Genomic DNA, 27,458 nt, shown 5'->3' on the forward strand with positions numbered 1-27,458 from the left:
TTTGAAAATCTGCCTGTAGCTGTCACTGTGGCAGCTGCAGCTTGCTGAGCTCCTTTGAAAAGCCGGTCCTCATGTACTTTTCTCAATGTGAATTGCATTTGTTTGAAACTCTGGCTCCTTTTCTGGGGGGTGAGCTCATGAGCAATTTAGGAGCCTAAAATTCATTACCTTTCAAATACACTTTGACTGCATTTGAAAATGTTACCCTTTGAGCTCTTCTATGAATCTCCCCCATTGTGTGCAGTTAAGGAGTAAGATTGTCTCTTCGCAGCTATCGTTTAGAGGCTGGGTAAAGGTTGAGAGCTTAAAAAACATCTATTGAAAGTATCTGTGGAATCTCTCATTCTCCAACAGAAAAACATTATAATGCAGAACCAGGCTTGGGAGACCTGTGTTATTCTATTTGCAATTCTGCCAACAGCCTGTTAAGTAACTTTGTGCCAGTCACTTCTGTTTTTTGTGCATGAATGTTCCCCCATTGGTAAAATATGGGTAATGATGCTTACCTGCTTTAGAAGGAGGCTTGGGAGCTTGAAATGAAAACTGTAGCTGAGGTGCCTATGCTCATACAAATGCCCAAGCTTTTTGCCTGCTAGAGAAAAAGAGCAATGTGATGAAAAAAGCACACAATTTATATTAAAAAAAAAACCTTCTCATGTGCAACTTATGACAAGACAAAAACATTTCTGGGAAACATCTTCAGTGTTTCTAAGTTACTTTTGTGGAATGTTCATAGGCTAGGTAATTGTGAATAAAACCTGTCTCCTGTATGTTAGTATTAGTTATGTATTCTGGAACCCCAAAACAGTCTATTAAGTCTGACAAAAACAATGAATTTTTTTATAACATAAACTAAGCTTCACAGGATCTGATTTTTCCTTTTCTGCATTTCTCTCTTCAATTTCCCATTCTCTGTGGCCAAAAGAGGCTGTCCTAAAACCTTAAGCCTCGGTTTGTCAAAAACAAAAATAGAAATGTAGCTTTAGACTTGAAATGCTTCCTGGAACTAAATATCTACCTTGCAATGATTAAGTTGAAGCCAATCCTCACAGAGATCATGCAAGCCCTTTCCATCACTGATGGAGAGGTGTGGGGCATGCTGATCTGCCTACAACCACCTGCAAAGATAACTTTATTTTCCTTGCTTTGTTCATCCCACAGAGTTTGCTGTGTAACAGTATGAAAGATTTCAGAGCAGAACAGTTTAAACTGTGGTAAATTATGACTTGGTGGCTATATTGGAGGGCTTTTGGCTGGCAAACTGTTCTGTTCAGTTTGAAAAATAAGGGATTTTGATGAGAGCTGGAGCTGTTACAGCTCTGAGTGGTGTGTTTATAAATCAAAGTCCCAGAATCATTCGGGCTGGACAGTGACCAGTCCAACCTCCATTGGGAGGTGACTAGTCCAACCTACTGCTCAGAGCAGGGTCACCACTCACCACTGACCAGGCTGCTCAGGGCAGAGTCAAGATGGACAGGGCACCCATCAGGATGACACTGAGTGGCTGCTCCCACTTCTTTCTCTCTCTTCCAGCAACATCCTTTCAACTTCACCACAAAGCTGGGAAAGCAAAGAAGGGGAAGTGGACAGCCCCATGTAGCACAGCCCCCCCGACCAGGCTCATAACTATTTGGGGGGAGCTGCTGAGAGAGGCATCCCACCGCACCATGTGGCCAGGCAGTTTTGGTGGCCCCCTGGCACCTCTCTGTGCCTACGACACGTCCTGCTGTGCCAAACACCGCGCAGCCTCTACCTGGGCTCTCTCCAACCTGGCAGCTTTGCACTCATCTAGCCTGGACCCACCAGAGATTATTCTACTTGTACACACTGATCAGACTATGCACAGTAGCTCTGTGTCCTCTTCTTTTAGCGATGGCAACCTCGGGCCTTTTTTTTTTTAAAGCAGGTTTTTGCCTGAAAGAATACCATAAAATTTGACTTCTCTTCTGTTCCCTTGAGCTCTCAGCACAGCCATCTCTTGGGTATTTGATTTGAAATATCTAAGTATCCCTACTTAAAGTTAAGGGTACACATAAGTCCTTTGTTGACTTAGAGTGAACAGCAGCAAAGCAGCTGAAAACACTGACCTGGGTCACAGGAATGAGGCAGAGAAACAGCTACTAATGGCTTTCTCTTAGAGTCCCATTCTGGGACACAGCTCCCAAGTATCTGGTATTTTCCAGATCGTATTCTGAAATGTTTCCTTTATCAAGTAGCTGGTGATCATGTTTTTATTGTCTAACATCTGATTTGAATCACTTTCCTTCTCACTTCCAAAGAATTGTAGCAGTTGGTAGAAGTTCTTTTGCCTGCAAAAATGTTGCAAGGGCAAATGTAAATTGCAGCTTCATTTAATTCAGCAGTCTGGTTTCTGAATTAACTGTATTTCTCCACAGCCCAGAAAGTCCTTGTACGTAATCATAAATAGTCTATCATCTGTTATAAAGCAGTAAGACATCAGTCATGGTTATATTTTAATTAAGCTATAAGAAAGAGCATTTTCAGATTCCCTTATAAACTAGGTATTTTTTTTCTTTGTTTCTTCTAAATGTGCATTACCTATAGATGCCATATGACAGGTACCTCATAAATAGAAATGACCACTTTGAACAGTAAACTTTATTCCTTATTTTTGTTGCCTCCAAATTAAAACAACATTAACAAAAAAATGTGCAGAATTCAGGCTTCCCTGGTTATCTGCTGTTGCATAGGGCCAATACTCATTTAACTGCCTTAATTATATTGTTGATTTTATCTTAATTGGCCTTATTCAGTTCATTTGCCTTGGAGGATGAATTTGGCTTCATGTCATTATTCTCTTTCGTTGAAGCAATTGAATACTGAAGTGCAAACAAAATATGTGCGCTCTCATTTAAGAAGGTGTGATTGCTTCTGTAATGGTGTTATTTGCAGCATGAAATAAACAAAGCTTTCAAAGCTTTTTTTTTTTTTTTTTGGCAAGACTGTGAACCTCATCTCACAACATATAGATGAGTAAATTTTTTCATCTAAAGAGTTAACAACGATGTTTATATATATATATATATCCAGGCAGTGATTAAATTGTCCAGTAGGTGGCTGGCATTCTCCGGCACTAGCCTGCAACTTCCATAGAATTACTGTAATCATTTAAGCAAGCTTGCTCTCATCATGTGAAGCAGGGGAAGAATTGACGTCCAGAAGATCCTGCCTATAGGATCCGAGTTGTCAAAGGAGCTGTTCTTTTTCCTCACTTTAAATCCAGCTGGCAAATGCATGTGCTAAAACCCAGAAGAGATTGGAACTGCAGCATGAATGACAGCAACTATCAAAAGTTCTTGCTTTTTGTAATGCTCTTATTTCAGACTCAGTTTTTCTCGGCAGAACTGAAGCTGGGAATTTAACTAGCTTTGCTTTTGAAAATGCCTCACACGTGTTGGTCTTTGAATTTGATAGATGGCCTTTTAGAACTGAGGAATACCTAGCAGCAAGACAAGTCAGTGAAAAAAAGGCAAGTTTCAGGATTCAAGCTATGCTAAAAGATGTTCTCTCTTAAACTTATGGAAACACTACTGCTGAACAGTGTGTTGTTGCTTTTTGTTTTATTTTCAAGATGCATCACAAAGTGGTATGACTTTTAAACTTCAGACTGTTTAAAGCAGCCAAGCAGCAGCAGATTAAAGCAAGAGATTTTATACGAGGATTGTCAAAGAAAATTATCTTCAGAGAAGAACAAAGTGGGACAATGGCATCTGGAGACTGCTTCCTGCTAGACCTGGAAATGGATAACTTCGTTCTCTACAACATCTCTGTCAACCAGAGTGCAAATCTCTCCATCCTGAGTGATGACTGGTTCTACCCAGCGTTCCTGTATGCCATCCCCACCATTTATGGGATCATCATTTTGATAGGCCTTATCGGCAATATCACTTTGATTAAGATCTTCTGTACTGTGAAATCCATGAGAAATGTCCCTAATTTGTTCATCTCCAGTTTGGCTTTAGGAGACCTGCTGCTTTTAGTGACTTGTGTGCCTGTGGATGCCAGCAGGTATCTTGCTGATGAATGGCTGTTCGGGAGAATTGGATGTAAACTTATCCCCTTCATACAACTTACTTCCGTAGGGGTGTCAGTCTTTACTCTCACTGCTCTCTCAGCTGACAGGTAAGCTTTCTGCTGTAGTCTTGCAAAGAAGTCTGGATATGTACAGATCCATAAAATGCACAATTATGAATGCATATTTTCAGGTAACAGCTAAAATGTTTGTAAGTGGCATTTTTAACCTAATGAGGAAAAAGAGCAATGTTAGTTTATTTCTGGTGGTTATGAACACAAAACTCAAAGAGGTAGACTGAACGCAGGATACTTTTTCTAGGCTAAACTAAATGCTTGTACGGTTTAGCTAATAGTCTAATTTAATTAAAAGAAAAACAGAAACAGACCAAGTTAAAGCCCAGAGAGAGAAAAGAGTCCTTAAAAAAGGGTGCTCTGTTAAAAGATAGCATTTTCAAATTTGCCAGGAAGATAATTGCTATTTCATGAAGTGTACAGGCACTGGAGGAGCAATTTAAAGTGCAGTTAGAAACAATTCTTTATAGTGTCTTGCTTTCTTGAGGCTAATTACATGTAAGGCAACAGTTTATGAAATATGTTCAAAATATTCAAATGAGAGTGCCTGAAGTCAGGCATCTCAATCCACATTAGTCAGGATATTTTCCCTGATCAAATGATTTGCCTCTTATCCAATCAAAACTGATCTGTGCTGTTGGTTTGGCAACTTTGTCTTCCAATAATATTTGGTAAAAATCACATGCAAAAGCTATGCTATTTTAGAATATATAAAAAAGGATTGACTTTTACAGACAATGTACTTCTAATACTCGAGCACTATTTTAGATTTCTGTGAGGATTTTGAAATCAACCTCAGAGCATTCAGATTTCAATGTCAAAAGACATTTGAATTTAAATGTTACTTTAAAGGATGCAGCCTACCTTCCTGAAAAGATTTTAGGTGTTTATTGTACTGTTCGCTTTTATAGAAACATCTATCCACATCAAAGAGGCCAAGATACCTTGTTCGTAATTTTGGTGCTTCAGGAAGAGATTAAGGAATAATATGTCAACATGTTAAAGTTATGAAATCTCACAGAAGTGCCAAGATTTTTGAAGAGAAAAACTCCTTCAGTTTTGTCCTGCTCAAAAACACACAGGGATTGTATTTCTTGGTCACAAGGAAGTGGAAATAGGTCATTTTAGGTAGCCCCTTGCATGCCACTCTGTTTGTCTCCTCCCAACCTACCATTTTAAAACATTTAAAACATTTTAAAACTCTTTCCATTCAGTTTTAAAGGGAGTTCATACATGTATTGCAATAAATGGGATGTGGCTTCAGTGAAAGCAGGTCACTCCATAGTGCTTTAGAGTCAGGGAGAACGATCACTATGTTTTGTAGCCACATTGGTTCAACTCTTCTGTTTAAGTATACATATAAAAAAAGCACTCTCTGCCCCAATAGCAGATGACAAACATGCCTATGTGCAGATAGCAATCTTCAAGCAATTTACTGTAAAAGGGATGGGAAAGTAGGAAAACTATACAAATTTTCTAGTAAAGGATCACCTACACTTTTACTCTTGAGTTTCATGTGACAGGTGGAACACTGCCCATTCTGAAAAAAATGTCAGGAAAATAATAAATATTTCTCTAGGAAATTGGTCTTTCCAAAGCTGTAATGTAAGTTGCTTTAAAAATGTCAGGAAAAGAAAAATGCATCATAAAGAAGAAGATTATATTGAAAAGATTTGTTGCTATCTGATCACGTGCTACATAAAGTAAACACTGCAAATGCTTTTACTGAGCAGCACATCAATAGCAGTTATTGTCTGAAGTGAGTGAACAGAACAGAAAACTGCAGCTGTAGCAAACTTGCTTTCTGATGACTTGAAATTCTCAACTTCAGCTTTATCTGAACCCTGTTAACCATCATGCTGCACTGGCAGTGAAATGTTGCAACACGTTGAAATGTGACTTGGCCATAAGAGAGGCAGGCATGCATGTGGGGGGAAGAGTTAATGTTCCCATTTTTAAGGGACCATTTTGCCCTATTCTAATGTATCTGTTGCCTACTATAGAAGGAGACAATAATGCAGCTTCTACCATCTTTAGATCTATTAAGCTTAAATGCTGTGCACTGAACTACAAATGGGCCTTATCTGTTATGTTTACCGAGTTTTCTATTTTGGTATATTATCAGCAGTTGTGGGATGGTTTTGTTGCAAAAATATATGGCCTACATTTTGTCAGTTCACAGCCTATTAGTCTAACTTCATTTTCTCAAAAATGTCATCCTGAACTCTAGGACCCAGTAAAAATCATGTCAGAAACATTAAGAAAATAAACTTAAAATGTACAGAGAAAGCTTCCCAAACATGACTTGAATATAATAGTGCTGTGATGCCTTCCTGAGTCTGCAAACAGGACCTACAGCCCAGTACTCTGTTGGGGACAAGCTGTGCCACCTACCGCATGGAGAGATACTACACTTGCACCCAAGATTATTTCATTTCTGAGTTCAAATATGCTGCTGTGCCAAGGATGGGAAGCAGCACTCTCTGAAGGAGCTTCCCAGCCATCCCTCCATCACCCCAGAGCCCTCTGGAAATGCTTGCCAAAGCCAGTGTGTTTTGCAGCATGGCCAGGGTAAGGTGAGGAGCCAGGAGCCTGGCGGGTGACACCACTCAGGAACATCTTATCTCACCTGGCTTTTGCAGTCTGAAGTGAGAGCTACTCCAAGCTAGTCAGCAAGATGCCTTCTGGCCCATAGAGAGAAACTCCTCCTGAGGAGCTGGGAGAAATCACTGTGTCAGGGTCCCTATTTCTCTCCTTGGGTATAGAGGTAGCATTGCTGTTTAACATAAATTAGATGCGTGTATTTGAGATGGCTAAAGTTGAGTGATGTCAGCCCTACCTGACATGCTCCCATGAGGCATTTGAATTAACCTGTTCTCAAAAATTGAAACAATGGACCCTGGAGAGAATAACCTCTTATCCCATGTGGTCTGAACTGCACTTCATGGCATTGTCTCCATGGAAAGGGACCACAGGCCTTGTGTCCATAATTCATAATTCTGCAAAGAAATAACCTCAATTCCAGTCAGCTTCCATTAACAAAAGAAAGTGAGAAAAACTATTAGCATTACTAAAGATATCATAGTGGTGCCTAGAAAGACCTGGCATCTTTGGGATGAGAGATCAACCATGTGAAGGAAAGCACTGGAGTGTGATACAACAGAGTTCTTACCAGATAGATTCCCATCCAAACACAAGATGAAAGGTGGTGGGTGATGAGCAGATAAGTGCATGAGGGAGCAGTAAGACAAATAGGCTACATGTTATGGCAATGCTACAAATCATCTCCGTTGTTTCAGATCACCTTCTAATGACTAGTCCCAGTTTTAGTATACGTTGCACAGCCCGCATCATATAAGCAAAGGTACCTTTCTGAGGCACCCTTTTACTCTTTCCATTTTCACTTTCTCATGTTTTAAGCTGGCTTAAAAAAATTGAGTCTATTATCTCCTGGTGACTGCGAACTCTTAGGAAAGTGTCAGCCTTCACCACAGAGCTCCTAAAGCTTCTCAGAGGTTTGTCCTGCCAACACCTACCAGTCATATAAACAACCGACTGCTCACTTGCAAACTTTTCTCAAAGACTGTGTTTTGCCAAAAAGCAGGATAAACCGCTGATTTCCATTCCTCCTGCTGTAGGAGTCCCCCAGTCTGTGAGGTGCTCTATGTGCATATTCATGCACACATGCACACCTGCACAGGTATGGTTAGGTAGGGCATAGCCCAAAGGATCTCAGGCTGTTTAGGCCAGCTCTGTGCACAACAATGAGCCTATATCAGGTTAAAATGAAATTATTCAATAGAGTGTGGGAGAAAGGGCAAAGAAGAGTTAACAATATTACAAATGTATGTTCTGTGGGACTGCTCTGTTGACTACATGGTACTTGCATCTGTCTAGCTACATTTGCAGGAGCAGTGAGAGCTGTCAGTGGGAGCTGTTTTCCTGTCAGTGTTGCAAATTTGCAGAACAACCAGGACAGGGTTAAGGCCTGTGGTGTGCTTACAGCCACCCTCCGTGAATGATAAGGTGCCACGGCTGAGTATACAAGAGCAAGGGAACAAGCAGTCAGTGCACAGGTATGTGTGTTTGTGTGTTTTAGAAAGACTCTAAATGAATTTGGCAAAGGAAGGACATCTGTCTGCACTGTTGTTCCGCTCTGTCAAGACAGAAGGTTTCTTCAGCTAGTGCTCAGCACAACCCCACAAGCTGGGCATTTGAGTGTGCTTGCCTACCTGCCTGCCCTCCTTGTAGGTGTAAGGGGTGGAGAGGTGTGCTGTGAGAGTGAATGCACCTGGGCTGCTAGCCCAGGTGGCAGAAAAGCCAAGACTGGCTCAGCAAGTAATAAGGAATTAAAAAATGTCTTGGTGAGGTAAGAGGAAAATCAGCCCATTTAATTGCCCTTGTCATGGAAAATGTCTTTATTTAATTGACTATTTCTTCCATGACTGACAGAGTTTATACATTTGCATTTGAATTACCCAAGCTGTCAAGCACTGATCATACTTCCCCGCTGTTTTTCTGAGATAGTAAAAACCCAAATGACCCCATGCTCATGCAATGAAACCTTCCTGAAGTAATGTTGTTTTTACAAGCACATGGCAGAGTAAATGCAAAGTATAATTGGAGTTTGCAAATGGATCTTTATTTTAAGCCCTTCAGCTTATCAAGATTTTAGTGTTGGCAAACTACAGGAATGTCTGCCACATGGATCTGCCAGCCAGCCAGCCAGCCAGTCGCAGAATGGAGTATCATGATTCCAACCTCAGCGATTCTGTATAGACACACAGGGACAAATTATGAACACAGGGTTAGGTTGCTGCAAGACCAGCTCTCAAAAGCGGGAACTGCGGTAGGGTGGCAGCTCTGAGCTGAAATGAAGAAGATAGAAATTGAGATTGTTTTTGGAAATGTTAACCTCAGTGCTTGGATGCAGGGATGCAGCGGTGCTTCTGGCAGTGCTGTGTCCCTTGGAGAGATCACAGACACAACCTTCCGATGTTCCTATAAAACTCATATGACAGTTTATTTATTTAAGACAAAAATCCAAACAACCCTTTCCTCCAAAAGACGGTGGTGAAGGGAAAGAAGGAGATCCAGAGCTTCTAGAAAGATACTTTTAAATATGCAAAAATCTTTGTTTGTTGGGCTCATCTCTTCTGTGCTCTGGGTGTCTTCAGCCCCTGCTATTAATAACACGTACAATACCAAAGAAGGAGTAATACCTACATGTCAGTTCATTCCTCATTTGTATTATTCTGCAATTGCTGTAGTATGTCTCCACAAGAGAATTAAGGGAAGTGTGTCACCCTAAAATAAAGCTATGGAAAGCCAGACTGGATTTCCATAGTGTTGATTCTTGATTTACTGAAAGACACTCTTTTTTTAACACCATCAGTTGTGAAATGACAGGTGCATAGTGGTTATTAATTTATTCCAGGCAGTCTAGCCACAGCATTCATGAAATCCCTTAAAGGTCACTGAGGCACTATTTTGGGGCAATTGACTTCTTGTGCTATAATTTACTGTGCAGCATCAGGAAGGTTTTGAACAGGAGACAGACACTCTGAAATACCAAGACAACCCCTAATTTAGCCTATCCGAATTGACAGACTGATACCTCTGCATTTACATTTTGCATTCACGGACACAATCTAAGCCAGAACATCAGTTCTTCCAAATCAAATAAGAAAATCTGAGGGGCTTCGAATCCCCATGCAAAGCTTTCGCTCCCACAGAAGCACTGGGCAGCCTCTCCTGGAGAGGGGAACGGGATCTTATCTGCTTTTTTTGCTTCCCTGCAGCTGCTCTTCCTGTGGTGAGTGCATGGTGCATGTGCAGACGGACACATGCATCTCTTCCAGCTGATGGACAGATTCTTAGATCCTGTGTTGCTGGCCACTGTGTCAACACAATATAAACACTCTTAACACCCTTGTTTTTAGCCTACATTTCCTCAGCCCCTGCATCCATCTGCATCAAGAGAAACAGAGCAAACAGCACAAACTTTCTGAATATCTTGATTAGCCAGAGCAGATGGCTAAAACACGATAGATGTGATTCTATTACCAGGAACATTACAGCTTCCATTTGTACGACTGGGACCGGTGCGCAGATCTGAGGGCAGAGTCAGTGCTAATGTTCTGGAGACTGTCAATATTTAAGCAATCAAAGGGAAGAAAAGTTGGGTTACTTATTGTTTACATTTCAGTAAAACCTAAAAACCCCAATCAGTTGTCATGGTCTCATGGTACGAGGTGCTGTACACACTGTTAACTGGGAGAGGAACTGGCTGTGGAGAATTTGCAGTCTGTGTGTCAGATTGAATGCAGCAGGCTGGGAGGTCATCATTGCTGCCGGGTGACGAGCCCATGGTGGTCACATCAGCTCAGGCATTAGTACCTGGTGTTCAGATGTGGGCAACATCCTGGCCACAAAAGAGCAGAAGGGAGTTCAGTGAAAAAAAGCAGAAGTGGGCAGCCTGGGCTGTATAGTTTGCAGTATAAGCAGTGACACATCCAACAGTTGCTTTGCTCACAAACAGGTTCTGCAATAACCTGTTTTCTTTTTATTTTGGAAAGTGACACTAACACTAACCCTGTGGGATCCCCTTGGGTGGTTTCTCACCAGTTCTCCGTCAGTGTTCTCAACTCCCATCATACCATTTAAGATACCAGGAGCCATGAGATCCTGTCTGACCTCCTGTCCATAGCAGGCTGCTCACTTCCCCCATGCACACCTTCTGCTGTCTACAATCTTAGGCAGAGCAGTGAATTTCAACGTCCGGAAGAGCAAACTGTGCCCTGGGGCAGAAACTGAGGGTGACTCCTGGGCCCCTTGCAGTAGAAAGGCACTGAAAGACATCCTAACAGTAAGCCAGAACATGTGCTGTAGAGGAAGGCAGAAATCTGAAGTCCCTTGTAAGAAACTACCTTCCTGATCCCAGTCTCATAATCAGTTTAACCTGAGTGCAGGAAGTTGCAGAGCATCTAAGAGAGATGTATCCTCAGAGCTCTGTTCCTCTTGTCCTCACCTGCTCTCCTGCTACAGCCAGTCTCTGCAGCTCCATGGGAAGGCAGGAGAAAAAACAGTACCGTGACACTCCAAGACGAAAAACTATTTTTTGACACTTTCAAACAGCCCTGAAACATGGGATTTAGTCATAGCCTGTCAAATGACCTGGGAGAGCCAGAGACAAGGATGCCATGCCAACACCGGCTGCTCTGGCCATCCAGTTCAATAACTCTTCTCACACCCTGCCTGCATGCACAGTGGCTGATGAATATTTCTTAGTATCTGGATTAAAACAGATCATTTCAATGACACCAGACCACTTCCTAAGTACTCTGACTAAAGATGCAGATACCAACCTGTCCCCCAGAAGTGTCCCCAAGCAACCTGTTATCCTCACCGCTTAGAAATGATGTCATGTTTCAAATCTAAATTTTTCTGACCTCTAACCATTTTATCTGCCTACACCTTTCTCAGTAGGATGGAAACATCCCTTACTTCTGCTTTTCTCTCTGTGAAAATATCTTTACATGGTGATTATCCTTGAAAGCCACCGTTCAGCTAAACTGACTTAAAATTGTTTTCCCTGCTCTTGTCTCCTTTTGGCAGCTTGCTTTAAACTCTTCCCAATATTTGATGTCCTTCTTGAAAGCAGACAATGGCACAAACAGAACATTCAGCATGGTCCTACAGTGCTGTCAGCACCAGAGACAACATTACTGCCACATTGCTAATAATAATCTGACTAATAACATAATAACATCCAAGGATTGCATTTGACTTTTGCCCCAAAATGGAGCTGAAAGTTTATATGGAGGTGACAGTATCTTATGACTGTTGTCTTTATGAAGTTACAGAAAGGACTTAAGCATCAGTTAAACATACCAGACTTTTAAACTAGCTAGCTCAGGAACTGATTACACTAAAGACCTGACACCATAAGAATGGCATGAGATATTTCATTTTCTCAGGTGCAGCGGAGAGGTTCTCTAAAGTCTTCTCTTGCTGACCTCTTTCCTTGAAAGACTGCCAATCTGTTGGCATACCATGTCCACTTGAGTCCTAGATGTACTATTTTGCACTTGATATGACTTCTGTTAGACTATGGTCATTTATCCCAATGATTCTCTAATATTTCTTGCAGTCTGGTCAGCCATAATGTCATCTGCAAACTTTCCCAGCAAAAGTTTTACAGCCTGCTGGAGAGAGCTGATAAACGCAGCAAGTAGCACTGCAGCCAGAGTGCGTTCCCAGGAGCCAGGCTAGGGATGGCTCCATGCACTGGCACCTTCGTACGAGCATGTTCGGAGACCTGTCGCGGAACCTGCTGGTGAGGCCATGGGGCTTGGGGTCCCTGCTTGGTACTGCTCTCCCCAGCCTGGCCACAGCCTCAGCACTGCTGTTTTCATCCCTGTCCCATGGGAGAGGGTCATGGATCGTGTGAGCGTGGATGGGGGAGGGGAAACCGCATGTGCCTGGGCACATGCATGTGCATATCCATGTGCAAGGTCACCCATACCAACATGACCACATGTGCTGCACCTCCCTTACATGCCAATGTGGCCCACATCCTTTTCACATGACTGATAATCCCGTAAAGAAAGAAAGGAAGCAATTTGTTTTGGCAAAATCTCTCATGCATTAAACAATAGAAACTGATGTTAATTATAATTTCTTAGTAGTAGTTACAGCTCCATTATTCCATCAACAACTGACCTCAGGCAATCCAAATACTTGCAGTTTCCTTGTTCACACCTTTCACCTTTCTAAACTTCACAACTTGGAGCCAGTTCTCAAGTTTTTGGGAATTTCTCCAATTTTTCAAAATTTGTGAAAAACGAACATCTATGGTTATAGTTGTTCCCTATCTGGTTCCTTTAATACTCCTAGGTGTAAATTATTCAGGCCTGCTGATGTGAAAATGTTTTGTGTTAGCAGATGTTGGCTCATATCTTCCTTAATACAGCTGTCAAGCTTGCTACTACATCTACAGCACTGCACACATGGTTTGGATACCTCCTCTGCATTTATTCTTAAAGACCAATAACTAGCGATTGCTTTCCACCTTCTCTCCATCATTGTTTATACTTTCACCATTTACATGTATGGCTGACTTACTGATTTTTTTGTTCCTGATAAATTTAAAAATGCACATTTGTCTGTCATACAGTGACCTTTGATATTTTGTTGGCTCCTTCAGTTTCCCTTATCAGACACCTACATTTTTAAACTCTGATATTTGCTGTCATTTACGTTTGCTTTTTTTCCCATCTGTTGTATATCGATTTTTTTAATTATGGCTTTGAGGTTTTATCACAACTCCACATTTTCTCTCAGTCAGAGTAGCTTTTTGCCTGGCACAGTTTTTTCAGGGCAATGTGGGGAGGCTACTACTCAACTTATGTGTCATTAGTATTGCCCACTTTGCATTTACTTTCCCAGTCAGTTATACTGACAGCTGGTGCTGAGAAACATGTCAAGCTGGGGTATTGGCTGTCTGTGGGAACTCGCTGGTTTTGAAGTCAGAGGGTGTTTTAAAAATAATGGGTACCATCCCTCCCTCAGATGACAAGTCTCAAGTCCAATTGTAAAACCTGCATCAAACTGCTAGGCTGTCCCCACTGAAATCATTGACTTGGGATCAGGGCTTCATTCAAAGACTTCACTGAAGATCACCCACTGAGAATAGTTAGCCTAGGTACAAGGGGTGCTTTCTAATAAGGAAAGCGTCGCCCACAGAACTCCCACTATTTCCGGTAGTAACCTTCCCGTCCATTGTTTTCCATATCTATAGTTAATTCGTGAAATGGTTTATGCTCTGGACAGTAGTGATTAGGAATAGCACAGTTACTAGTAAGTGGTTACTATTTAAGCAATCCTTCCCAAATATACCAAAGAAATTTAATGTTGTCTAAAACACTCTGTCTCTACTCTCACTCTTTGACCTGAATCATTCCTAGACTGAAATTCCTTTTAATCCAGATTCCAGGATGGTGTAGCAGTACGCAGGAATATGAATTGAAATTTGAACTCAGGCTTCAAAAGTAAGAACTATGCCACTTCCATCACTGCATCTTTTTTTTTCCCCACTGAAATGTTAATTAATAGGAAGAGAGAGTACCTGGCAATGTATGTAAGACTAGCCCATTAGAGATGTCTTTGTGCACATGTGCAATTTACTAAAGTAAAGATTTTAATAACAGATGTTCACCCAAGAATCATGCATAATAATCATAATCTTAACTAAGTATGCTGAAAGCAGATAGACCCAAAATAGATTGTAGGAGTGTGTTGATGGGTTAGACAGTCTAGCAATTTTGTGGATTTATTGAATTATTTGTCTTCAAAACTATAAATATTCATAGTGTTCATGGTGGAAACAATAAAGAAAGTTTGGGGCATTGTATTTCTCATAAATTTCCTCAGATACTTAGTACGACTTTTTCATTGCTTTCAGAATGGGACTTTACACTCAACAAGACTCCATGTTTCATTTATGCAGTCTTCATAGAGCATCAAGTTTTCCTTTGTTGCTTGAGGCTTTTTGCATGATAATTGAGCCGGTCCTTCAGACTATGTAGGCAAAACAATAATGTGATACTAGTGGAACATAATTACAAATTTTTAATGAGAAGATTTTCATTCACTACGTTCATAGGCCAAGACCAGATCAGGGTGCACACACTAAGCTTACAGATGGGAACAGATGACTCTGAGGATCAGATGAACTGTAAAGTGTTCGTGTTTTTTTCCTCTTTTGGTTTCAGGTGGGAACAGAAATGTGGGAACACATTGACTAAAAGGCTGTTCTTTCATCATTACAATAGTAAGCACTTGCAATTTCAGGAGCTCATTTTCTAGAGCTGGGAAAAATGCAGCATTTTTACTTCACAGTAATTTACACAGCTATTTTTCTAAGACTTCAGTCCACCCCAACTAATCCCTACTTTTTATTTAAATTTCAGGTTCACATTAGCCTAATATCTCAAAATAGAGCTCAGTTAAAACAGATTCAGAAGCTTGAAAGTGGCTTTCTAACTTCAGAGAAAAACAGAAACCATAGAGTAAGTCTGAAAGATGACAAATCTGTCTGCCAGCCTGCTGCAGTCTGAGCAATGGGGCTGGTAGTGAAGCAAGGACAGGCAAGCTTTTAGAAATTTTGTTTGAACAGTTTTTAAGGCACTTGTTCTTTCAGACATTTTACAAATTCAGGAGCGGGCGCCAGGATGTTCTTATGTAAACGCTCTGTAGGACATAGTAATGGATGATATTATTTAGATGAAACATGTGTCAACTCTAAAGTACTCCTGCAAATCCATTCTGGAGTGGCAGAATCCCTTATCCCTGTAGGAAGGATGGAGAGAATTTTTTTCTCTTCAGATATTTCTCGCCAGTGTGTTTGCAAAGCCACAGGGTCTTGCTGTATGCAGCACGACTTCCCATTTGCCTTGGAAGGGAGGTGGAGGGAAGAGGTTCAGCTGGGGGAAGACAAGTATCTTTGAAAGGACTGTGAGAAAAAAGAGTAGTGCTCTGTGAGAAAACCTATTTCAGTCATTTTCTCTTGCTCCAGTCCTACTGCAGCAAAAAATGAGGGAGAAGGAGTTATGAGAGCACCTCAGTGCCTCTTCTGAAGGTGCATTTAACAAATGAGAGGGATGTATGTAAATGCTGCTATAAAAGCTTTGCTGTGCTATTGGGTCACCAGCAACATCCCTGGTGAGCTGCCTGTGTGAACACCCGCTTTTGCAGATGTTTCCTGTTGCCATAAGGGAGGGACATTTACCATTACCAGTGGCAGAAATTGCAGTTTCGCCTTGATATGTTGTACCATATATCCCTCAGTTCATGGTCACAGAGAAACTACTATTATTAAAAAAGACACTAGTGATTTTGGCTGAAATTAGGGTCTACTGACCTGCCACTTGTAAAAACAGGTGATATCTCCCAGCTTAAAAAGCCCATCTTGTTATTCGTCACCCATACCTATCAGACACATAATGAGGGCTGTTGTATAGGGAATATTTATTAGCTTTAATTACTGACATAAGGGAAGGGGGAAGGGCATCAGTACAAAGCAGTCAAAAAGCAGAAAAGCAAGCTAGGCTGCCTACAGCACCAGCTTTCCCACGCAACACAGCCTTATCTCCTTAAAGAAGCAAAAAACAGAAAGTGAGACATATGGAGCTCAATTAATTTAAAATCCAAGGAAAAAGATCTGATTTTCCTCTGGAGCTTTAGTTGTTTTAATTTGATTTTTTATGACTGATGTAGTTGGCAGTAATTAAGTGGATGAAGGTGACAGGAAAAGAAAACCATGATGGACACACTGGCCCTGCTGCCACTTTAGGGATAAGGTACTTTCTTCTCCAGTGTAAGAGCAAAAGCAACCCCTCGTACCTCTGTGCTTTTGAGGGCAAAGTCCATTTATATTTCAGCTGGTATGCATTTTTTCTTAGCTCAGTTGTGGAGCACAAGAATGGCTAAAATACTTTGCATGAGCAGAGAAGCTGCATCTAGGGAATTTTGACATCCATTTGGGGTCTTATTTTGATCTGTGCCTTTGGAGAATATATCTGCAACTGTTTTTCTTGTGACAAAAATACTTCTGTGTTTATATTTAAAGTTGTGGCTTTGGGACTAAGTGTATGGTATTAACCAATGTTTGCATAGTCAAAGTTTGAGAGTACATTTGGTGATGTTATCGTTAGTAACATTATAATTAACACAAGGATAATGACACAGCTTTCCACAGTTTCCCTGACATATTAACCTCAGTGGGAAAAATACTTACCACGTAAAACCTTGTGTGTGTCACATCTTAGCAATATATAGTCATTTCAGTGGTTTCAGTTATGAGAAACAATTATCCAATGAGCACAATAGAGATCCTAAGAGACAAATGCAGGATTTTGCCAGGATTCAGTGGAGAAGCAAACACTCTTTGGGCTCCTACCAATCACTTCTGCCATGCTTTTTTTAACTCTAGTGGTTATAACAAATTCAGTCAGAAATTGAATTCTGGTTGCTGGGATTAGGTTGACAAATGACTGTGCACCGTATGCTACTGAATTCTTGTGTCAAAGACACTGCACTGGGTGAGGTTTAATTAGGATGCCCAGGTAGCACTGACCCCTGCCAGCTCTGTCTCCAAAGGTGGAGGAATCATGTTGCACCACGCTGTGCCAGCCTTCCCACAAATCCTTTTTGCAGCTTGAGCCACAGGGCTGAAGCAGCTCCATGATCAGTTTCCTCCTCCGAGGCTTGGAGACCAACTCTGGAGAACAGGGACCACATCAGAGGTGCTATGGAAGGTGAAGGTGTGAATTTCCCTGCAGGGTGAATCCTAAAGGCACCTTGGGAAACCGCTTTGATCTGCCAGAGCCTTACAAAGAGATGATCACCCTTGGCCAAAACTCCCAGCCGATGCTTTTGAGGTTATCCTGTGATTATTGCACTTAAGGTGGATTTAAAATGATGGGCTGATTCTTTTTTTTTTTTTTTTTTTAAAGCCCCATGTGCAATTTGTTTGTAATGGCAGAGAATGAGACCCTGAGACACAGAGAACACCAGCATCTGTCCTGGCCAGGAAATCATTCATAGCTGCTGCGTGCAAGGCAGGTTGCAGCCTAGCAAGTGCAATGGGAACAGAGAAGTCCAAAGACTGAGCGATAGGAAAGGTCAACATCTCATTCGCATTTCCAGCCAAATCAGCAACCCAGTCATTTTCATCTGGGCCTTTTGAAAACTGGAGAAAGATTGGAGTTGACACAAGTTCTTAACTCTATCATTTTTATTCAACTGAGTATTCAGAAGGCACATTTTTCTTTTTAAGCTTTAGCCTTTATTGTGGTGCATGAATCATACCTTTGATTTTTAATCTTTTTTAAGAATTTCTTTAAGAACAGGTTGGGGAAGGAGTTCAGCTGAAACACAGCAGTATCATACAACAATTAGAGAGAGAGAGATGGAATGGGAGAGGAAGCAGAGGTGATAAACCCAAAGCTATGACTGGGTTCATCACAGACAAGCTGAGAGTGCAATGTGACACATACTCTTAGATCTCATATTATTGCATGGGTGGAAAATAACTGTTGTAAGAACCTTGCATAAGTGCTCACTCTGCCGGCCACGTAGGTCCATAACTCCACTGAGGTATGTGGACATATTCATCAAAGTCTCCTTCAAAGTGGATTGGATTATTCAAATGCTGGAAGCTAAGTATGGAAAAGTTAAGTACCTCAGACTCACTCCTAAATTTAGCCATCTGAAATTGCCTATGAAGCTAGTCCTCTCATTGCCCAGAATCCCTCTACAGAAAGTGGAAAGAGATGCAACTCCAAAGGATTTACCATCCCACCTCTCTCAGATATCTGTTTCAGGACTGGAGGAATTACCCCTGGAATTGCCTCTCTCTCCACTGACTATAGCAGAAGCCTAGGTAGATGCTCTGCTCTCAGATAGTTTTAGTAGGGGAGATGCATTCCACCCCCATGATCTAATGCAGATATGGGAACTGGATTCAATTCATCCAAATTCAGTCAGCCTTTGGGTGGCCATTTACACCTGAGCTTCTTACCTTCCACCTGTATTTTTCACAGGAGACAGAATGAAGTGCTGTAGCACTAAGTGATGCTAAAAGTTAAAACCTATTTGCTGGAGATGTAAATGGCATGGCTTAGACATTGCTCATGTCTCACAGGGGTGGCCTACCATGGAAATCAGAAGTGTCCAAGATGGAGTTCGTTGCTGTGATGCTGATCATAACTGATTTGATTGTGCAGAGCAGGAAAAACTGTGCTCAGCAATTTGGGGGAGAACCTCACAGCTTTGCCTAGGCATGGCAAAACTCTCTAGCGATGGCCCTAGGGAGAGCAGAGGTGTCTCTGCAGGACGGAGGGAGCTTGCTCTCGCATGCGTAGGACCAGCCATTTAGCAGGAAAAGTAGGAACGGCTCCCAGAGCCAGAGCTATTCTTTTTCTGAGAAGGAGTGGGCATGCAACTGATGTGCATCTGATAAGGGAAAGGGAAAGACTAACTCACTGAAAAAGAAGAGGCACTGGACAAAGCTGTGGAAAGCTTGAAATCGCGTTTGACACATGAGCTGAAAATACAGATGTGGAAAAACAGGACTAGCTGCTGCTCAAAACCAGTCCAGCTTGCTGCAGTTCTTAAGAAATTTTAACCAAATTATAAAATTCAGGATTGGCCCCTCTTGAAAGTGGTGTGCAAAAGTAGAGGAGTAAGGATATGAGCTGTGCTCAGTAATCAACCAAGAGATGCAGCTTTTTCACTTTCTGAGCACAGACCACAGGAAGCTCTCCCAGAGGCCCCATAGCCCCAGCGCTGGGAGATGGCCTGTGCACGCACCAGTGTGTCTCCACAGAGAATAAACTTCTGCAGCCAGAACCAAAAATGTGGGAATGATGTGGGAAAATAGGGCTGTTGAAACATAAGCTATGGAGAGACCCATTAAAATAGCAGTAACACAGCTGGAAATAAAGACTGCCGCTAGGTCAATAATGACCAATTAAGCATTAATACTAAGATGAAAATAAATTACTGAAGATCTCTGAGTAAGTTAGCTCACCATAAAGTAAGTCATACAAATAGTCAGCAAAATAATTTGATTCAATTGTCAGCCTTGTAAGAAAACATGTACCCATGTTTCTATGTCTGAGAACCTACATTTTCAAAACCTATTTTTCTAGCTTCTTTTTTTCTGGTTTATTTTTTTGTACTTTTGACCTCATGATTTGGGTCTACACTGAGCTCCTTGCAACCAAAACCTTCCATAGATCTTCTTTATATCTGTTGTAGCAGGCTTTATAAAATAAACTAAATGCCTAATAATCAGTGCCAGCATTCCTAGCCATTTGTAATTACGTTCTTTCAAAATTATATTGTTCGGAAATGCCATCTCTAATTAAAATGTACTAATAACTTGAAAAGGATTCATTTTCTGACTCTCCCTAATCTATTTATGTTCATGAAAATAAAACAGAATCTCTCTTTCTCTGTATATTTCAATTCATTTACATTACTCAAAATTAGCACTAGAAAATATTCTCTCAGCTGGCTACATTATATTTAAGAAAATCACTGAAATAATTATGCTAATATGCCGTGGTGATAAGCATACAATAAGCACCTAGAGAAATAGCTTGGAATTAACTAAATTTATTGATATCTTGATATGTAATTCGTTTCTGTTTGTATTTATTCTCTTTAAGGTTTACTGAAGATGTTCAGTTAGCTAGTGTTTCTGTCAATAATATATAACCAGTGAACCAGACTATAATGTGAGCTATTTTAGCTGCACTGTTTTATTAATCTGCCTATCTCTTCCATTTTATTACTATAACAGTTGTAACACCATATGTGTTTAAATGCTGTGATTTTCTTCACCTGAGATGATGATGTTGCACTAGAAGCTTGTGCTTTGTAGTATGACACCACTTAACCCCTAACTTCAGAGTGCACATCAAAGCGGTGCCAGGCAAGCATGAAAAATACTGCGTCTGGCTACTATAGCTGTGTAGCTGCAGTAAAGGGGAGAGCTTGGGAAATAAGCAGTTAAACAAAAGACTAATGAGCACGATGTTTGCAGGCCATTAAAGGACTGAAAATCATCCACTCCAGACACCCACGGGATCATATGGAGAAACATCTGCAGAAGGAAAGATGTCCATATACAGTGTTTAAAGTGTATATGTATATATTTATGTATATATCTATATAAATATACATATATGTATATAAAAATAGACACATACATATGTGCACATATATATACATTCACAGAGAGAGACTAGGTGCACTGAAGAGAGTGTTTATAACTCGAGGTTAAATGCATGCTTATCCCGTAAACAAAGCAATTCTGAAAAAAAAAAAAGTGTATGACTGATTGATAGACTCACTTATAAGATGATGAGCTTTAGGGTAATGCAGACTACAGTATATAGGGCACCTGTAAAATGTGTATGCCGTGTCCCTGGAGCTGACATTCAGGCTGCTGGGCGGTTGGGTCCTGGTGCGTGCTGTCATGTCTTGGGCAGAGTGCTGTGCTCACTACCCCCGCTCCTGTCTCAGGGCCCAATTCAGCTGGTGAAAGAGCTGGTACCCTGGAAGGAGCTGAGAAACAGACTCCGGAGCAGCCATATGGGGGTCAGGCCAGTACACTGCCATGCCAAAAATGGGCTGGGGCAGCTGAGGGCCCAGGGTCTTGGCAACCCTGTAGATTGGACAGAGTCCAAGGGGCCAAGTGAGCCATGGCCAGTTCAAGAGGTAGACCCTGGAAAAAGCATCCAACAGAGCAATTCACTGGAAATAGCAAAACTGTAATTGTTATGGTAATGAGCCTGAAGAATGATTTATGAAAGCCATAGTTATTTCCTCCTATTTTTTTTTTCTTCTGGAGTTTTCCTTAAATATATATATGAATTGTAATTTATTTGTAGTGTACGTTCCTGCCAGACCAGGGCTCCTTTGTTCTCTGGTCTTCCCGTTCCACACATCAGGTTCAAATAAGTTTGCTTCTTTCATTTTCTTGGATTCTAAAACACAACTTTGTGAAAGGTTGAACTTGTGAAAGACAAAATAGCAAATCAAAAAAATGTCATCTACCTATTTAGCATAGCAAGAAATACTTTTCTTCAAGCAAGTTCTTGTGTTCTTTTCTTCAAGCAGCTCTGACTGCTTAGCCTGGGTGTATTTAGTTATGGACAAATGACAAATGCCAACTACACCACCAAGCAGCAATTAAAATGGGCAACATGCTCTTTGCAGCCTCAGAAAACATAAGATTTGGCTTGCAGGAGGCTGTGTACTCACAGCTCTAAAAGAAATATGTGGCAATGTCTGCAAATTCAGTAACCCCTCTAGTTTCCTTGAACAGTGTTCTGCAAAGGGGTGTAAACTGTCATATGCTTTTCAAAAGAACCCTATGATTACATGTCCTATCTTAATGTTATTTGGACACATACATATTAATGTCAGGCAGCACTGTGCTTTGTCAGATCAGTTACAAACTGAAGGAATTCAGAATCAATACATATGAAATTGAATGAACTCATGTCAGGTGGCTCTGCTTTGAGATGAAAAATCCACCAAAACCAGTGAAATTTAAAACAAGATTAAAAAAAAGAATTAGCAGTCTTGACTGAAAATGATTTTTGTATGCTTTTTATAAATGGAAGGGATCTGTGAATGACAAGCACAAATACATTGCCCAAATATTCTAAATGATCAGTGTTGAGGTTGGTAAATGATTTCTTTCTTCTTTTCTCAGGTATAAAGCTATAGTAAGACCAATGGAAATTCAAGCATCCCATGCACTGATGAAGATTTGTGTGAGAGCTGCTATAATCTGGATTGTTTCCATGTTGCTTGCCATTCCTGAAGCTGTGTTTTCTGACTTGCACCCTTTCCATGAGAAAGGCACTAATAAAACCTTCGTCAGCTGTGCTCCTTACCCACATTCTGATGGGCTGCATCCCAAAATTCATTCAATGGCATCATTTCTGATCTTTTATATCATCCCCCTGTCTGTCATTTCCATATATTATTATTTCATTGCTAAGAATTTGATCCAGAGCGCTTACAACATCCCCGTGGAAGGAAATATACATGTGAGGAAACAGGTACAGATTTTATTTCCCTCAAAAATCCACATTCCTTCTTAAGAGTTAACAAGTTAAGGGGAGTTAAGAGTGTGCTGAAGTTTGGACTGCATAGAGAGAAATTTATATTAGGACAGCATGCATCTGTTGTGCTAGTTTTAATTGATTGAATGGGCTTAAAGAATCAAAACGACCAAACACAATCCTGTCATGGCACAACACTAAACAGTTAAAAAATCTTCTCAGGTTTCTGAGTTCAGAGACTTTGGCAATGTGGTTACCATGGCAAACACAGCAGGAAAGTCATGCCAAAGTCCGGGTAGATATTGACTAGGATACAAGAAAAGAGGCAGAGCTAGGGATGGTGCTTTGAGATTGAAGCTGAGGAATTACATGAAAAAAAAACCCTCAAAGTTGCTTTATCAGAGAGAGGATCTTGGATAAAATCTTGTTCTGCAGGGTGGTCCCTCTTCACACAGAGCAAAACACTGGCTCTGCTGTTCAGTTCTCAGGAATGAAAAAGCAGAAGGGTTAAAGTAATAGTACAGTGAAGGGGTGGAAGTGTAGGAGGCACCTTGCGTGCCAGCCCTCCTGGTGCAGGATGCGCTAGTTGGTCATGGAGGATGGTGGGGTGCAAAGCTGCCCGTGAGAGTGGCCATGCCTCTCCATGCTTGCAACCACTCCAGCTCGTCCCCCAGGAGCTCTGCTCCCACTGCCTGCTCTTGCTGTGCAGTGTTCAGACACTAGTACAAACTGGAGAGGGGCAGGAGAGTGGAAACTGGGTACAGAGGCATCGGGGAAGGAGGACAGAGTGGGACAGTGTGGGCTTCGTTCTGGGGCCCTGGTGTTGTGCCCTCACAGCAGCAGCGGTATGGGGTGCCCACAGGTGTGCTGCAATTACGTGTCTTGTGGATGGTGTGATCTTTGCAGTGTGGAAATCAAGTCTAAAGTCTCAGGAGAAAAGGAGAGGTCTGTCTTCTCTCTCTGAAACCCCTCAGGCATAATTTTCCCTCTACAAATGCCTCTTTTTCTGTGGTTTCCAAAAAATGGTGTTGGAAAGAATAGCCTATCCACTTGTTATTTGCCCTCTAATAAGGCAGATTTCTGTCAATCTACTTCTGGTCCAATAGCTAGTAGCTTCAGTTTTTACTTTAGACAGTCTTTGATTTATATAAGCAGGCCTTTTTCTCTGTACTAATGCAGTCTTTTAACCTGCCCTTTTCACCCTTGCAACCAGTGTTACCTCTGCTTCTGTCACTCATGAATGGGACTTCTCACAAAACTCCCCTGACTGTCCCGCAGCAGAGCTGTCAGTCGGGGTGGCTCAGCTGGGACCTGAGTGTTGCAAGTGATTCTCATGCACTGTTTGAAAATGTGTGATTGAAAATGTGTGAGTCCTGCACCAAGTGAGGGGAGTTAACCTGTATTTAGCCAGTCTAACTCCAGACTTTCCACTGGAGGCTATTTGCTCTTGACTACTCCTTTTGTAAGCAACTACAGAGAAAAAGAGTCATCTCCAGGAGAAAATCCAAATTCTGCATGAGCAACTGGGTATCTCAGGTCACTGCTTAAATTCGAATGCATTTGAGCCTTGGGCTTGTCTAACAAAGAAAGTAGCAGCAGGATAACTTGTTTCTAAACAACTTATTTACCTTGACATATGCCCTTCCTTTCAACTGAGGAGTGCTTCAACTTAAACTAAACTGTCACAAGCCATTCTTCAACTGAATGAATGTCCATATAATTGCTCCAAGCTGACATCTCCACCTTAGGCTGCCCTAACATAATCTTCTCATGTGGCCTTCTGGTGATAAGGTGAAACAGCAGGGGTGGAAAACTGCATTTTCTGCCCATTAAATGATGTGCAACCCGTAAAATCCTTATCCTTCTTTCTTTCTGAATGTGCATAAATCTTTTTCCCCTGCAGGCCATTTTTTCTGCTGATTCAATGACTGTTTTGATTAGAGACAGTAAAGTGAGTAGTAAAAGCAGCCCTTTTCCCCTTTGGTTTTGGGGAGAGAACTCTAAAGAAAGCAAAAGGACAGGCTGCAGTCTAGCGTCATCAGTCCATCATCCAGTCCTGCAGTGCATTCGGGAGCTATAGGTCTCCATCTGAGATAACTGGTATTGATTTCTTTATTGCGTTGCTTCCTTTCTTTATAGTGCAGATGTGGCTTCAGTACCCTGTATCAAATTAAGAATACATTTAAAAAGAATATATGGTTCAGCCATGGAGAGCCCTTTCTCAAAGGATTTAATTTTCAGCCCGCTCTCTGGAGACATTATCATCTGGTACATGTCAATCTTTTCTGAGCTCAATGGCTAATTTTCAGTTGGTGCCATTAAAGGGGCACCAAATAAAGTCAAAATGGGCTTGCAGGTCTGTCCTGCCTGCTTCCTGCTTGCTGCTGCCCTGAACAAAGATCAGCTTATGTGAGCTACTCAATTTCTGATTTACTTCTACAGCTTGGGAGGTGAGGATGTGCAATTTTTCAGGTGAATAATAAAAAATGGGCAGCGGGACTTATCAGAGCCACACAACAAAGCACAAAGCCTGCCCCAAGTGTGGCACATTACCAGCAAAACAATACATGTGGCTGTGTGAACAGTGGTATATTAAAGGGAGGAGGAAATTCTATAACAAAGATTTTGTGGAAGTTTCACATTTTTGAAACATCATCTGTCTTTTAATCAAGGTGAATTTTCCTCAGAAAAATGAAACAGGTGAACTTTGATCAAATCCTGCATAACCCTTTCCCATCCACGCTACCCTTCTTTGATTTATTTTCACCTTGGCCGCAACTCCCGCTGAGTGACAACTGGGAGCAGCCCAAGAGCTTGACTAGGCGCCACGGCTGCCCGAATGCTGGAGCAAGAGTAGGGGTCCCTCAGGGCCATGTGGAGTTTCAGGCCCTTGAGATCACACTCAAATACAGGGAGCAGGTGGCAACAAATTAAACAGAAGTGTCTAGTAAGAGGTGCAGGAATTACCAGAGAGAAGAACATTACAAAGCCCTGAAAAGGCAATGGTGTTATGCTTTCTGTGCCTGCAAACTTCTGGCTGTGCAACTCGCCCAGGGTGCAGTGTATTTCAGGAGGTTTTTCTGGACGACTCTGTCCATCTTCTTCTTTTGTGTGACCTCCAGCATGTTTCTTGTCTTCATTAGGAAGAAAGATGTGTTTTTCAGTGGTGTTGTTACCTTAGTGTGCAATGCTGGTGGAGAAAAGGGAAAGTATGGTTTACCTCAGCTCGCTACAGTTGAGCAATACCTTTGGGTTGACTCCAAACCTTTACATCTAAATAAAAAAAAAGGGTGGCTTATCTGTGTGAAGGTTATATTGCATGCTAGCTGACACTGTAAAAACACACCTTCTTCTAATGTAGCTCAAATTTTGCTAGGGAGATGGTCATCTATCTATTTGCCACCTACATCATCTACTCCTCATGGCCCCAGCTCTTTCAGCTGAAGGGTCCACCTCTGAACTGCCTTGTTTCTCTAAATATAGAATTTTCTCTTTCGGTTTCTCCAGTTCCTTTGGCTTCCAGGTGCTGCACTTGGTCTCTGCAGGCCACGAGCAGTTGGCAGCACATTTGTGTACATATACTACATGGCCCCAAGGCATAAAGTCCTGCCTCTGGGCTCTGTGAAGTAACCCAGGCTCCCACCCCAGCAGATAGTTAATGATGGCGTCTGCACTTTTGTTACCTGAGATAGGGTTTTACTAAATGACGAGCCATTGGAAGTTTATCTCTGAACAGGAAAAGAAAGATTGTATTTCATTATTTAATGAATTTGCAAAATCATCTGTTTTTAGGGGAAGGGTGAGGAGAGGCAAGGAAGGTTCTTAACTCTGTGTTCATCTGCAGTCCAGTTCCCCTGTTGTCATCGTGCCGCCTTTCCACACATTAGCCTCTAAGCTACAGCACTGGGAAAAAGAGTCAGCTACTGATTAAAGCGAGTTGCTAACCTCCCTTTGTTGCATTTCCCTTTGTTCTTCCAGATTGAATCTCGTAAGCGCCTGGCCAGGACAGTACTGGTCTTTGTGTGCCTCTTTGCCTTCTGCTGGCTTCCCACTCACATCATCTATTTATACCGGTCCTACCACTACTCAGAGGTGGACACCTCAGTGCTGCATTTCATTGCTAGTCTCTGCGCTCGGATCCTGGCCTTCACTAACTCTTGCGTCAACCCATTTGCTCTCTACTTGCTCAGCAAGAGCTTTAGAAAACAGTTCAACAACCAACTGTTCTGCTGCAGAGCTCGCCTCCTCATCCGCTCTCAGAGCATGGCCAGGAGCACCACACGAATGACCTCCCTCAAGAGCACCAACCATTCCCTGGCTACCTTCAGCCTCATCAATGGCAACCACGCCTGTCATGAAGGCTACGTCTAAAGTTCATAGTCAGGAACCAGCACAGGGCATGCCTAGTGTGGCAAGTTGGTTTTGCTCTGTGGGGTTGGGGAGTAGCACACACACACGCGCACACACACACATGCACAGAAGGAAATCTGTTGTGTTCAGAGATCTCAGAGGAGCTTGAATTGTCCAACTTTTCTCCTGGGCTGAGGGATGTCCAGAGAAGCAGATCATTTAGTACCTGACCACAGGAGCTCCCTGGGATGGGCTGCGTCCCTTCAAGACCCACTGCCTTTAATGGGAGTGAAGAGAGTGCCAAAAGATCAAATCCAGTTTGGACCTGGAGTTTCTTCATCAGTTTCTGCT

At 41.8% G+C, this 27,458-nt stretch overlaps 1 protein-coding gene across 1 annotated transcript; it reads left to right on the forward strand.

Moving 5' to 3' along the window:
• The first annotated feature begins 3,724 nt into the window (after nt 1-3,724).
• GRPR (gastrin releasing peptide receptor) lies at nt 3,725-27,128 on the forward strand. The gene is made up of 4 exons (XM_067289736.1): nt 3,725-4,143; nt 22,403-22,754; nt 24,225-24,293; nt 26,736-27,128. The coding sequence occupies exons 1-4, from the start codon at nt 3,725-3,727 to the stop codon at nt 27,126-27,128; spliced, it is 1,233 nt and encodes a 410-aa protein (XP_067145837.1).
• The last annotated feature ends 330 nt before the right edge of the window (nt 27,129-27,458 follow it).

The sequence above is a fragment of the Apteryx mantelli genome, chromosome 1 (genome assembly GCF_036417845.1).
Source record: "Apteryx mantelli isolate bAptMan1 chromosome 1, bAptMan1.hap1, whole genome shotgun sequence".
Taxonomy (NCBI): Eukaryota; Metazoa; Chordata; class Aves; order Apterygiformes; family Apterygidae; genus Apteryx; species Apteryx mantelli.